The sequence below is a fragment of the Cherax quadricarinatus genome, chromosome 31, assembly GCF_038502225.1.
Source record: "Cherax quadricarinatus isolate ZL_2023a chromosome 31, ASM3850222v1, whole genome shotgun sequence".
In the NCBI taxonomy this organism is placed as follows: Eukaryota; Metazoa; Arthropoda; class Malacostraca; order Decapoda; family Parastacidae; genus Cherax; species Cherax quadricarinatus.
The window spans coordinates 30,238,901-30,251,864 of NC_091322.1; the positions used below are offsets into that span (position 1 = coordinate 30,238,901).

A 12,964-nucleotide genomic window follows, 5' to 3' on the forward strand; every position below is an offset into this window, starting at 1 on the left:
AAGACAATGTTTAACCCTTTCAGGGTCAAAACCCCTGATCTGAAACATGCTCTCAGGGTTGAAGAATTCTTAAAAAAAAAAAAAAAAAAAAAAAAAAATCCCTCATGAAATGGTGGAAAATCTTTTTCCGAAGGTAATGAAACCAAAAGTACGAAATTTGATGGAAAACTAATGGAATTACGCTCACAAAGTTAGCGGTCCTGGCAATATAATTTGACGCATTGGTGATTTCGGCTACTTTGAGCCCTATTTTCAGCTGATCCCATTGTTCCAGCTGATCAAACTCATAGTTATTTCACTAGTATTCCTTCCATTCTATCAATTGAGTACAAGAAACTGCCCATTTACCTATTCCAACTACCGAGTAAAGTGATCAGAAATCAATAATTTGGCAAATTTCACACAAATTTAAAAATTACCAATTGAAAAATAGCGTTCAGAATAAACAATGTAGACTTCCCTGGCACTAAGAAAACATTTCCTCTGTTCACTAGTTACATCCCCAGGACCCTCTTATATTACTCTTACTTTCCATTTTGAATTTTTATTCACACAAAAATCAGAAGATTTAAGTTATGCAGACTACTGCATTATTGTAATAATTGTATAAATAATGTCACTGCATACCTAAATGCATATTAGACTGGCCAGTTGGAAGCCTATTGGACAAGTGATATTTGTGCACTCTGGAATATTTGCAAAAATTTAACATTTCTGTTACTTCTAGCTCAATTTCTGTAAAATATCTTCCATTCTTTCAAATGAGATCAAGAAATCGAGAAAACAACCATAAAAACTATACGAAGATATACAGTGGACCCTCAACCAACGGCATTAATCCGTTCCAGAGGGCTTGTCGTTGGTTGAAATTGCCGTTGGTAGAGTTAAATTTCCCCATAAGAAATAATGAAAATAGAATTAATCCATTCCTGACACCCCAAAGTCTGAATTTTTTTTATTTTTTTTTTTTACATGAAATATACATTTCCTTATGTGGAAAGGAATGGGACATGCAAAATTAACAATAATTAAATGCCACTTACCTTTATTGTGGAGTTGTTGATGGGTGATGTGCCAGCAGCAGGGGAAATTCAGAATTGTCTATTGCTTGGGAGGAGACTCCCCTTCTAGAAGAACTTCAGGTAGCAAGTCCTTTGGTGGGGTTACCTCCCTCCTTGGTTTTTTAATGCCACTAGGACCAGCTTGAGAGCCACTGGACCCCTGTTGCACAAAATAGCTGTCCAGAGAGCTCTGTTTCTCACGTGCCCTTAGGATTTCCCTAAATTGGGACACAAAAGTGTCATTGTACATGTTGCCAATATGGCTTGCAACTTTGGTGACAGGATAAAATTCTTCGATAAATGCTTGCACCTTTGTAAACATTGCAATTTCCTCTTGCAAGTCGTGAGGATGAACAGGAGAATTGTCCATTACCAGGAGGCACTTGAGTGGCAATTTCTTTTCCTGGAGGTATTTTGTCACAGTGGGGCCAAACACACCATAAAACCAGTCCAAGAAAAATACCCTAGTGACCCATGCCTTACTGTTTGATCTCCACAGCACACACAAAGTACCCTTGATGATATTGTTTTTCCTGAACACTCTGGGAGTTTCAGAGTGATACACCAATAAAGGCTTCACTTTGCAATCACCACTAGCATTACTACACAACATTAATGTCAGCCTGTCTTTCATAGGCTTATGTCCTGGGAGTGCCTTTTCCTCCTGAGTAATGTAGGTCCTGTTTGGCATTTTCTTCCAAAACAGGCCTGTTTTGTCACAATTAAACACTTATTCAGGTTTTAAGTTTTCAGTCTCTATGTATTCCTTAAAGTCCTTCACATATTTTTCAGCTGCATTTTTGTCTGAGCTGGATGCCTCACCATGCCTTACCACACTGTGTATGCCACTACAAATCTTAAATCTCTCAAACCAGCCTTTTCTGGCCAAAATTCATCATCAGCAGCACTATTTTGAAGCATTTTCTTAATGAGATCATCATGCAACTTCCTTGCCTTTTCATAAATTATAGACTGAGAAACACTATCACCTGATAATTGTTTTTCATTTATCCATACCAATAACAGTCTCTCTACCTCAACTATTTGTGGTCTCCGTTTTGAAAACATACTTGAACCTTTCGCAACAACAGCTTCCTTGATTGCCTGTGTGTTCGCCAAGATAGTATTGTTGGTTGATATGTGATTTGTTGTATTGCCTTTCCAACTCAGCCATACACATTCCACTCTCGTATTTTTCAGTGATCTCCTTCATTTCCATTGTAATTCTCACCCTTCTTAACACAGGCTTGGCACTAGAAGCTTGGCACTAGAAATAGTAGAATAATCCAAAATATATGGGAGGCACATGTGGAAACCGACCGCAACAGCTTGTAAACAATGGCACACTGACTCGTGGAGTGGCTGGGCCCGCTCAGGCCGCGCTCCGGGCACATCAACATGTTCCGGACAAACATCGTTGGTTAAGGCATTTTTTTCTATGGCAAAAAGCGCCGTTAGACGAAATTGCTGTTACTTAATGCCACTGTTAGTTGAGGGTCGACTGTACTGTAAAGCCACTGTTTTAAACTAAAAACATGGTCAGTTTTTTTTACTCCATTATGCACTGCTTTCTGCAGGATTTTTTTATATGGTTCACACTTACTGCATAAACGGTTATAATACAGCTACAAACTTCTCCATTTAGAATACCTATACCTCCTAAACCCAACCTCAACACCCTAGGATTTGACTCCTTCAGGGCATTTCTGGGTGAAGATGAAATTGTGTCATTGGAAAATCTACCTTCCACTGCAATTGACGACACAATCAGGTCCCTTCACAATTTAACAATTGATGCTACTAATGCAACTTGCCAATTAGCTTCCACAAAGATCTACCAACAATATAAACCTACGAGGGAAATTAGAGACAGTATGAGAAATTATCAAACAGAATGTCGAAGGCATCTTCAAACGTGGCAACCACCGGTAGCTACATTGTATAGATTGAGGCAAGAATTAATTAACATGATTAGTCATCATAAATGTGACTTATGGAAATTGCTAGTTCTAAAAGCTAATCAGTATAAACGAGAGCCTGCAAAATTTTGGAGTAAGATTCAGCAACTTTTAGGTGCAAAACACAAGGCTCCTACCTACCTAATTCATACCTTCACTGGTGATGATGATGATGGGGTTGAGATTAAATTTCATGATCCACAGGACCAAGCTAATTTGATGGGTGATGTATGGGAGAAAATTCTCTCCCACAATAACAGTCGTCGATTTAATGATAATCACTATCAGTTGGTCAATGAATGGAGAGATGAGAACTTAGCTGATCTACAACCACTACCTACCATCAATACATCAACTCTTGAAGACGCCCACCCGCTTACTAGACCTATCACACTACTTGAGATGAGTCAAGTTATTGGAAGAATGCGAAATAGAGTCCCTGGTCTCTCTAGAATAACAATAAAACAAATAAAGTTCCTATCCAAAAATTGTAAACAGTCTTTGGTTAATATCTTTAATGCCATCTTGGCCTCCGGACATTTCCCAGTGGTTTTTAAGACTGCTAGGATGATCTTTCTTGCTAAACCCAATAAAAACATCCATCAACCAGAAAACCTAGGTAGTAGGTTGGTAAACAGCAAGCGCCCAGGGAGGTACTACCATCCTGCCAAGTGAGTGTACAACGAAAACCTGTAATTGTTTTACATGATGGTAGGATTGCTGGTGTCTTTTGTCTGTCTCATAAACATGCAAGATTTCAGGTATGTCTTGCTACTTCTACTTGCACTTAGGTCACACTACACATACATGTACAAGCATATATATACACACCCCTCTGGGTATTCTTCTATTTTCTTTCTGGTTATTGTCCTTGTTTATTTCCTCTTATCTCCATGGGGAAGTGGAACAGAATTCTTCCTCCGTAAGCCATGCGTGTTGTAAGAGGCGACTAAAATGCCGGGAGCAAGGGGCTAGTAACCCCTTCTCCCGTATAAATTACTAAATTTAAAAGAGAAACTTTTGTTTTTCTTTTTGGGCCACCCCGCCTTGGTGGGATATGGCCGGTGTGTTGAAAGAAAGAAAGATCAACCAGAAAACTATAGACCTATATCCTTACTTGAAGTCACTGCAAAAGTTCTTGAAAATATCATTTCCAACAGAATGAACTACTATATGAAGTTTAACCACCTTTTTACTGAAAAACAGTTTGGCTTTAGGACACATAGAGGTACCCATCCTGCAATAAATATTATTTTTGATACTGTAGCGAGTCTGAAACATCAGGGCAATCTTTCCCTAATTGCCACCAGAGATATTCATAAAACTTTTGATAGTTTATGGCATGATGGTCTTATATACAAACTTATTGACCTACCTGACCATAACTTGACATTTCTCAGATTTATATATTACTTCTTAACTGAAAGAAAAATCATTCCTACCTTTCATGGAAAGACAACAGAGCCTTTTATACTGACAGCTGGTGTCCCACAAGGTTCTTGTCTTAGTCCAATTCTATTCAACATTTATGTGAATGATCTTCCTCAACCAGAGTTTAATGATACAATTATAACGCAGTTTGCAGATAATGTTATCCATGTTGTTTTGTCAACTCCTGTAACAGGAAAATACAAATATGAAAGAGTCGTAGAAAAAATGAATATTGAACTTCGTCATACATCCAATTGGGAAAAGAAATGGAGAATTACGACTAACCCTGACAAAGTCCTGGTTAGCACGATAGGATGTTTTGCATCAACCATCGAAGATAAGGGGGGTATCTCCATCAGAGGTACACCTGTAGCCATTAGAAATCCTAACAAGATCTTGGGATATGAAATAGACAGGCTGCTCCACTCAACATCTCACATCAATAAAAAGATCAATATAGCCAAAGCCAGTCTTAGCAGTCTCTTTAGATTTAATCAAGCCCCTTCATATGTCAAAAAACATCTGTATAAAATGATGATAAGAACATAAGAATGTAGGAACACTGCAGAAGGCCTACTGGCCCATGCGAGGCAGGTCCTTATCAAAACGACATCTACCTAAAGCTACTCAAGAAATAACTCCTGTACCCCTTGACACCAATCAAACCCAGCCCCTCCCACTCATATATTTGTCCAGTCTCTTCTTAAAGCTACCCAAGGTCCTAGCCTCTATCACCCCACTGGGAAGACTGTTCCACGCATCTACAACTCTGTTAGAAAACCAGTACTTACCTATGTCCTTTCTAAATCTAAATTTATCCAACTTAAATCCATTATTCATGGTTCTTACCTGGTTCGACACCCTCAGTACTTTATTAATGTCTCCCTTGTTTATGCCCGTCATCCACTTATACACTTCAATGATATCTCCCCTCATTCTACGCCTCTCCAGAGAGTGGAGATTTAAGGCTTTAAGTCTATCTTCATACGGGAGGTTCCTTACACAGTAAATCATTTTAGTCATTCTTCTCTATGTTCTCTAATGAGTCTATGTCCATCCAGTAGTAAGGGGACCAAAACTAAGCAGCATAATCTAAATGAGGCCTCACTAGTGATGTATAGAGCTGTAAAATAACTTTTGGACTTCTGTTACTTATACTTTTTGAGATAAATCCAAGTAATCTGTTGGCCTTGTTGTGCACACTAAGGCACTGCTGTCTTGGCTTTAGATTTCTGCTTACCATGACTCCCAAGTCTTTTTCACATTCTGTATGACCAAGCTCTACTTCACCTAGATTATAGCTTCGAGGGTTATTTTCATTACCAAGGGCAAGTACCTTACACTTATCCACATTAAACTTCATCTGCCATTTTTCAGACCAAGACATTAATTTGTTCAAATCGTCCTGGAGTTCATTGATATCCTCCTCAGAGTGAATTATACGGCCTATCTTTGTATCATCAGCAAACTTACTCATGTCACTAGTAATCCCTTCATCAAGGTCATTAATGTAAATTATGAACAAGAGAGGGCCTAAAACTGATCCTTGTGGAATGCCACTAGTGACTAATCCCCATTCAGATTTCACTCCATTAATGGTAACTCTCTGCTTTCTATTGGTAAGCCATGCCTCAATCCATGCTAGAACTTTACCTCCTATACCATGAGCTACCACTTTTCTTAAGAGTCTCTTGTGAGGTACTCTGTCGAAGGCTTTACTAAAATCCAAATAAACAATATCATATTCCTTATCACTGTCAACTGCCTCAAATGTTCTATTGAACGTCAGTAAGTTTGTCAGGCAGGAACGACCTCTCGTGAATCCATGCTGAGATTCATTTATCAAGTTATGCTCTTCAAGGTGACTTCTGATAATGTCAGCTATAATTGATTCTAATAACTTGCCCACTATAGATGTCAGGCTTATTGGACGGTAATTTGAAGGAGTGGACTTATCCCCTGATTTGAATATAGGAACCACATTAGCCATCTTCCACAACTCTGGCACAACACTGGTAAGGATGGACGCATTGAATACACTCGTTAATGGCTGACTAAGCTCCATCTTGCATTCCTTAAGTACCCTTGAAAACAACTCATCGGGTCCCGGGGACTTATTTTGTTTCAGTTTGTCTATCTGTTTAATAACCATGTCCCTCGTGACAGTAATATTAGTTAACTTAAATTCATCAGGAACTAAATAATTGTTAATTACTGGAATCTCATTTACATCTTCCTGTGTAAAAACTGACAAAAAATAGTCATTAAATAAGGAACACATTTCCAGTTCATTATCCGTCAGCTGTCCATTCCCAGATTTCAGAGGTCCTACTTTTTCTTTCACCTTCGTCCTATACACTTGAAAGAACCCCTTTGGATTAGTCTTTGATTCATTAGCAACTCTAATTTCATAGTCACGTTTAGCCTTTCTAATCGCCTTTTTTACTTCTCTTTTAAGCTGAACATATTGGTCAGTAAGGTTAACCTCTCCTCTTCTGATGCGCCTATAAATTCCCCTTTTCTCCCCTAATAGATGCTTTAGCCTCCTGTTAACCCATTTGGGATCGTTATTATTAGACCTAATTTCTCTCTGGGGAATGTATATACTCTGGGCACTGTGTACATTATTAAGAAAACAATCATAAAAGCAGATCCCTTCATATTCATAAGTATGATTATCGTCAATAAAATCATTAGCTAGATAACCCCAATCAAGATTAGACAGATGTTCCCTAAGTCCATTATAATCGGCAGAACGAAAATCAGGGATTTTTACTGTATTATCATTATTCTTGCATTCCCAATTAATGCTAAAGGTGATGGATTTGTGATCACTTGCGCCAAGCTCTTCAGTGATCTCCAGATTATTCACGAGTGTTTCCTTATTTGACAAGACTAGGTCTAGCAAATTATTACCCCTGGTAGGCTCAGTTACACTCTGTTTCAGAAAACAGTCAATTTGGCTAAAGTTAAAGTCCCCTACTATGACTATGTTACTGTGTCCAGAAGCCCTAACAATTTCGTCCCAAAGAAGTCTCCCTCTATCGTGATCCAAGCCTGGAGGTCGGTATATTACACCTAGAATTAGTTTTTCTTGACCCTCCACGAACTCTACCCAAACAGACTCTGTTACTGCTCCATCTATTTTTATACCTGTTTTTATGCAACAATTAATATTTTCTCGAACATACAATGCAACTCCTCCCCCCTTCCCATTACATCTATCCACATTGAACAACTTAAATCCCTGAATATTACACTCAGCAGTCATATCCCGACTCTTTAAATCATACCACGTTTCAGTTAATGCAATGATATCAAAGTTCCCAGCACATGCTACCAAACGTAGTTCATTAATTTTATTTCTTGCACTTCGACTGTTAGCATAAAATACCATCATGTGTTTTTTCTTCTGCACATTTTTCCTATTCATCTTTGTTTTTACACAATTTCTGAAATTATCATTACCCAGAGTTACTCCATGACAGTTACTATTAAGATTCTTAATATCAGAGCATAAGTCAATATATCCATACTCATTATTAATCATTTCTAAACCCATACCTCTAACTAATCCTAGTTTAAAGTCCTAACAACCCCCTCAACTGAGTTAGCAAGAAAACCCACACCTGCCCTGGATAAGTGAACCCCATCCCTGGCATACATGTCATTTCGGCCATAGAAGTTGTCCCAGTTGTCAATGAATGGTACTGCATTATCCTTACAGTGTTTATCCAGCCAACAATTAATACCAATTGCTCTGGACAACCATTCATTACCAACACCTCTTCTTGGCAAAATGCCACATATAACAGGGCGCCCCCCCTTCTTCCTAATCATGTCTATAGCTGTCCTGAACTTTCTAACTAAATCCTCACTTCTACGCTTGCCTACATCATTGCCTCTAGCACTGAGGCAAATAATAGGATTGATCCCATTACCGTTCATGATGTTGTCAAGCCGGCTAACAATGTCCTCCATCCCAGCCCCAGGAAAGCATACCCTTTGTCTCCTACTCCTGTCCTTCAAGCAGAAAGCCCTATCCATGTATCTAACCTGGCTATCCCCAACAACAACAATATTCTTACCTTCCTTGTTGTCGTTCGTCGTGACGATCCCAGTAGTAGACTCACATTCGTCGGGTAGCACCGAGAATGCGTTGGAGGTTTCCACGGGAGTTTCCACAGCAGTCTCTTTCTTCTTCATCGTTTCTGGCTTTCCATTCGTCTTCTTGATCGTCAACTTCGTCGTCCCCTGCTGTCCAGCCACTGACCACGATCCCTTCTTGACCTGAGGACTCGAAACAGGAGGACTACTACGAATCCTCTTGTTTTCCTCGGTCAATCGCCGTATCTCCATCTTCGCTGCCCTCAATTCTTCCTTAAGTTGCTGGTAAAGTTGCTCGATGGAGGGCATCTTGGTTCAGTGCACGGGAGCAAACAAGACACTTCTTCACAGAGTTAAGTACAGGTCACCAATACTCGAATACCCATGTGTCCCAATGTCGTTAACAACAAAGACCAACATGCTAAAGTTGCAACGGGTCCAGAATAGAGCTCTCCGCTTTATTACGGGTACCAGGAGGAGAGACAGAGTCAAAATGGCAGATTTACACGTACAACAGGATATTACTGCCTTAAATGTACACCTTGATATGCAATGCAAGAACTCTACATACCAGATAGAGAACATCCTCTCCAAGTTGAAAATACCACTGACTATATCATTAATACTCCTCACAGGGCCCAAAGAATGACTCTCCCACAGAGGGTGCGTCGCTTCATCCATAAAGACGATTACCATCGACCAATGATCCTGAGCAACCTCCCAGCAGATGAAGATGATTGGGTAACACCAGAACCCAATTAGGGAGACATCTTGTATAACACTTCTACTTCTACATCTACTGTTATAAATATGCTACATTTACTATGGCGGGACACCACCTTGAAAGAAGCTAACGTGTCAAGTAATTCTTTATGAACTGTCCAGATTACCACCTTGTCTTGTCATTTAAATATTCGTTATGCAATCAAAAAAAAAAAAAAAAAATTGCAACTTGTATATACTATACTACCAATTCAGAGTCATGTACCTATATATCTGTTATATCTATATGACTCTGATGGGTTAGTATTATACCCCTTCAAGAATATTTTATTATTTCACATACACTTTTTAAATTGCACCAAAGTGGTTGGGCCACTTACCTTTTATATCCTACCTCACTTCCCCCTCCCACCCATTTCCAATATTTCTATCCTTACCCATCCTTCTTCCTTACCCATCTTACCAAAGACTCTGGTCATAAGAATCGAATCGAAGCCATTCTCTTATCTCTAGGCCCAAATTTACTTCTCACATCTTACCTGAGTGAGCTGAGTTCATGGCGTAAAACTACGGAACCGGCCCTGGCTTTAGAGCTGTAGTACTGTGGGACCAACCCTGAAAGGGTTAAATGAATGACAGCAAGTGTTTTTTTTTTTGGGGGGGGGGGACAGCCTTCCTCTGTGTAAGATGGCTGATGTGTTTAAAAAATGCTAAGGGGCATTTTTTAAAGTTTGTGTAGGTATTGGTAACTTCTAAGTTTGTTAGTATTTCTTTGAAAGATAAATATGCCTTGTTAGTCACCATTATAATTTATTTAAGCAGGTTACAGAAACTGTTTTCATGAAAATGTATATACCAGAACAGCTTTTTACTATCACTGTTGTTAATAATGGTTTAGTCCTAATTTTTAAAATACAGTGCTCCCCACAAAATTCTAAGGGTTTATTTTCATATAGGTCCCAAAATCTACAACCAATAAATAATACATAATTATTTTCCTCATAGAAGAAGCTATGACAAGCTAATTCTAAAACTAGGAGGCCAGTGCTCTAACTGCTTTACCATACTGGCCTAATAAAATTCATCTAACTAGGGGTTCGAATCCTGCCCACTCAATGAGTTATTTACAATTGTGTTATTTTGATTTCACAAGTTGGTAATACAAAATTGCTGTAATCTAGGTAACATTAACATTTCATTAGAAAGAACATCCAGTATAGAGACTTGAGTTGTGAAAATTGAGTGTCTTTGAGCACATTTTGAGTAAAATCCTATGGTTAATATGCAGTTTAGGGATCATGAACCAAACTTGAAAAATGAGTACTGTAATGTGAGAAAATCCATTGATAATCTAATTTATTTGTAGGTTGCCCATCAGATAATTGGATTGGATAATCAAATACCATTGGATAATCAAATTCCACAAATTAGGAACCATATGAATGTGTAGAGATGAATGATTTATGATGTAATTACCACAATTTTGTCGGTACGTTTATTGCTGTATTGTGGCACATGAGATGCACTGGTGTGTAGGATGCACTTTTAATTCAGCATAAAATATGATGGAGAAAAAATGACCATGGTCTTGTTTGGTGAAATTGGTGGTTGTGGTTGGCTGCTCTATTTAGCTGCACATACGATTTGTTGGTGTCAGACTCCGTTGTCAATACCAAAACAAAAAATTGGCTTCCAGATGTTTACAGTGGACAGACAGTTGTTGTGTTTGTTGAGTATTACACAGTTATTGAAGCATTTAGTGCTTTATGGTTTGTTTTATTTTATAATGCACTTTTACACGTTGATAAAGGAAACGTACAGGTAACACTAGTAATTGGTGGAAATCCGTAAACACCTTCGATGAGTGGTTTGCTTGATCACTGCTGGTAGCTTAAAGAATTATTACAGTCATTTATTTGTTTATTTGTTATTCAAAGTCATTTACTGATTTAATTATTATTGTTTTAATTGTTCTTTTTACTAAATGGAATTTTTCATGTAATGTACCATATACTCATTTTGAAGTTGTTTGTATTGTTTAACTAGGGGAACACCATGACCCCAAGCCTTTCCTTCACGTTATAGGATGTAGGGTGATTTTGAAGGTCAAATTTTGAAAAAAAAAAAAAAGTGTACTTTATATGCACCAAAATAGGGTAATTTTATATTACATATTGAGTAATTCATCAGATGATTAAAACCTGTAGCGGATTTTCCCTGACGAATGACCAAAAATCAGCAACCAAAGTTATTTGTTAGATTACTGTACAAAAGCATATTAAACAATGAGATTGAGCATATCTGTAATAATCTTTTAATTTTTTCTAATTGGGTTTCTTTTTAGATTAGTGATTTGGGAATACAGCAGTTAGTAAGCGGAGGAGTTGGTCATAGTCTGCGTGAACTACGTATTGATGGTTGTGCACGTCTTACTGATGATAGTATTGAATCAATTTGTAACTGTTGTAGTCACCTTAACATTCTGTGTTTCCATCACTGCCCTAGACTGTCAGGTGAGTGACTGCTAGATATCCATAGTGTAGCCTTTGCTTGACCAATTTAACCTTATAAATATGCCATCTAATTTCCTCAAACATTTCATTTTATATAGTGAAACTGTATTACAATATTGAAAGGAGTTGGATACCTGAGCTGCTTTATTAGTAGGTCACTATGTTATCTGCAATGATGAGGTAATGATATATACTGTATATTTTACTATTTATTTATTTATGTATGTATATATATTGCTTCCTTATGTACTTTGCAGAGCGTTCTAGAGAACTAGTGGATGAATATAAGGCGTGGAGAATGAAGCAGCTTACATGGACTGTGTACTGATTTGGGTGTAGTATTGACAACAGAAGAGTATTAATCATCTGTTCTATCCTTTCTGTCTGCCAGTTATAGTCATATCAGTTTTTTTCTTCACTCTTTCAGTGGCAGATAATACTTACAATCTTCTGATTTCCACAAATATTCAGATTGCACCTTGACCCACATGGGTTTAGCACATCACAGTATGGGTTCCCATATTTGCCAGGTTAAGTTTCTGGAGACTTGCAATTATGGAAAAGTCTTTGAAAGTAATGTATGCAGTATGTTCACTGATATTGTTGATGGTGGTCCTATGGTTCATGTACTGTGTAGTGGGCTCCACTAACAATTACTATGTGGTTTATGAGTACACTATGCTATGGTAAATTCTAACTGTTGTACTCCTTATACTTTATTGTATTGAGATACGGTCTTACTGCTGTGCTCACTGTACTAACCTGCAAGTAATGCATGTTGAAATATCACATCAACAATGAGCATAATGTACTTTGAAGAAGTCTCCATTAATTCCAACCTTTTTCACTAGAATATTCTTTGTCATTACTCTTGGGGCAATTAGTTCATTTATTACCTTCCTCTCTAGGGGTTCATGGTTTGTGGCAGGATGGAGAAATGAAAGTGGTTGTATTATGGTTGATGTATCTATCTTGGAGAGTACCAGTCTTGGGAAATAGTCTGGTGGGTAACCAGGTCTATTAGTAAGTAGCCTTATTCTTCAAGGTCCCTTATCTTTCTTCATTATTATACCATTACTAGAAATCCTACTCATAGTCATTTCAGATTATCTGCCACCTCTCTTTCCACCTTCATGTCTCTTCACAATTGCCTGGTAAACCTCTCTCATTG

The 12,964-nt window shown here is 38.1% G+C and overlaps 2 protein-coding genes across 3 annotated transcripts in view; one reads left to right on the forward strand and one right to left on the reverse strand.

The window, feature by feature from the left end:
- The window catches only part of LOC128696941 (protein AMN1 homolog), a 51,431-nt gene extending 38,817 nt beyond the window's left edge, over nt 1–12,614 (forward strand). For both annotated transcript variants that reach the window (XM_053788369.2, XM_070090317.1), the window contains exons 6-7: nt 11,625–11,793; nt 12,051–12,614. In XM_053788369.2, the coding sequence (XP_053644344.1) occupies nt 11,625–11,793; nt 12,051–12,121 (240 nt within the window). In that variant the 3' untranslated portion in view covers nt 12,122–12,614. The remainder of the gene's footprint in view (nt 1–11,624; nt 11,794–12,050) is intronic.
- LOC128703476 (uncharacterized) overlaps nt 4,452–12,964 on the reverse strand; it is a 171,388-nt gene continuing 162,875 nt past the window's right edge. Inside the window, exons 9-10 of the mRNA XM_070090315.1 lie at nt 9,820–9,895; nt 4,452–4,634 (exon numbers count right to left, since the gene is read on the reverse strand). Of these exons, the coding sequence (XP_069946416.1) occupies nt 9,848–9,895 (48 nt within the window). The 3' untranslated portion in view covers nt 4,452–4,634; nt 9,820–9,847. The remainder of the gene's footprint in view (nt 4,635–9,819; nt 9,896–12,964) is intronic.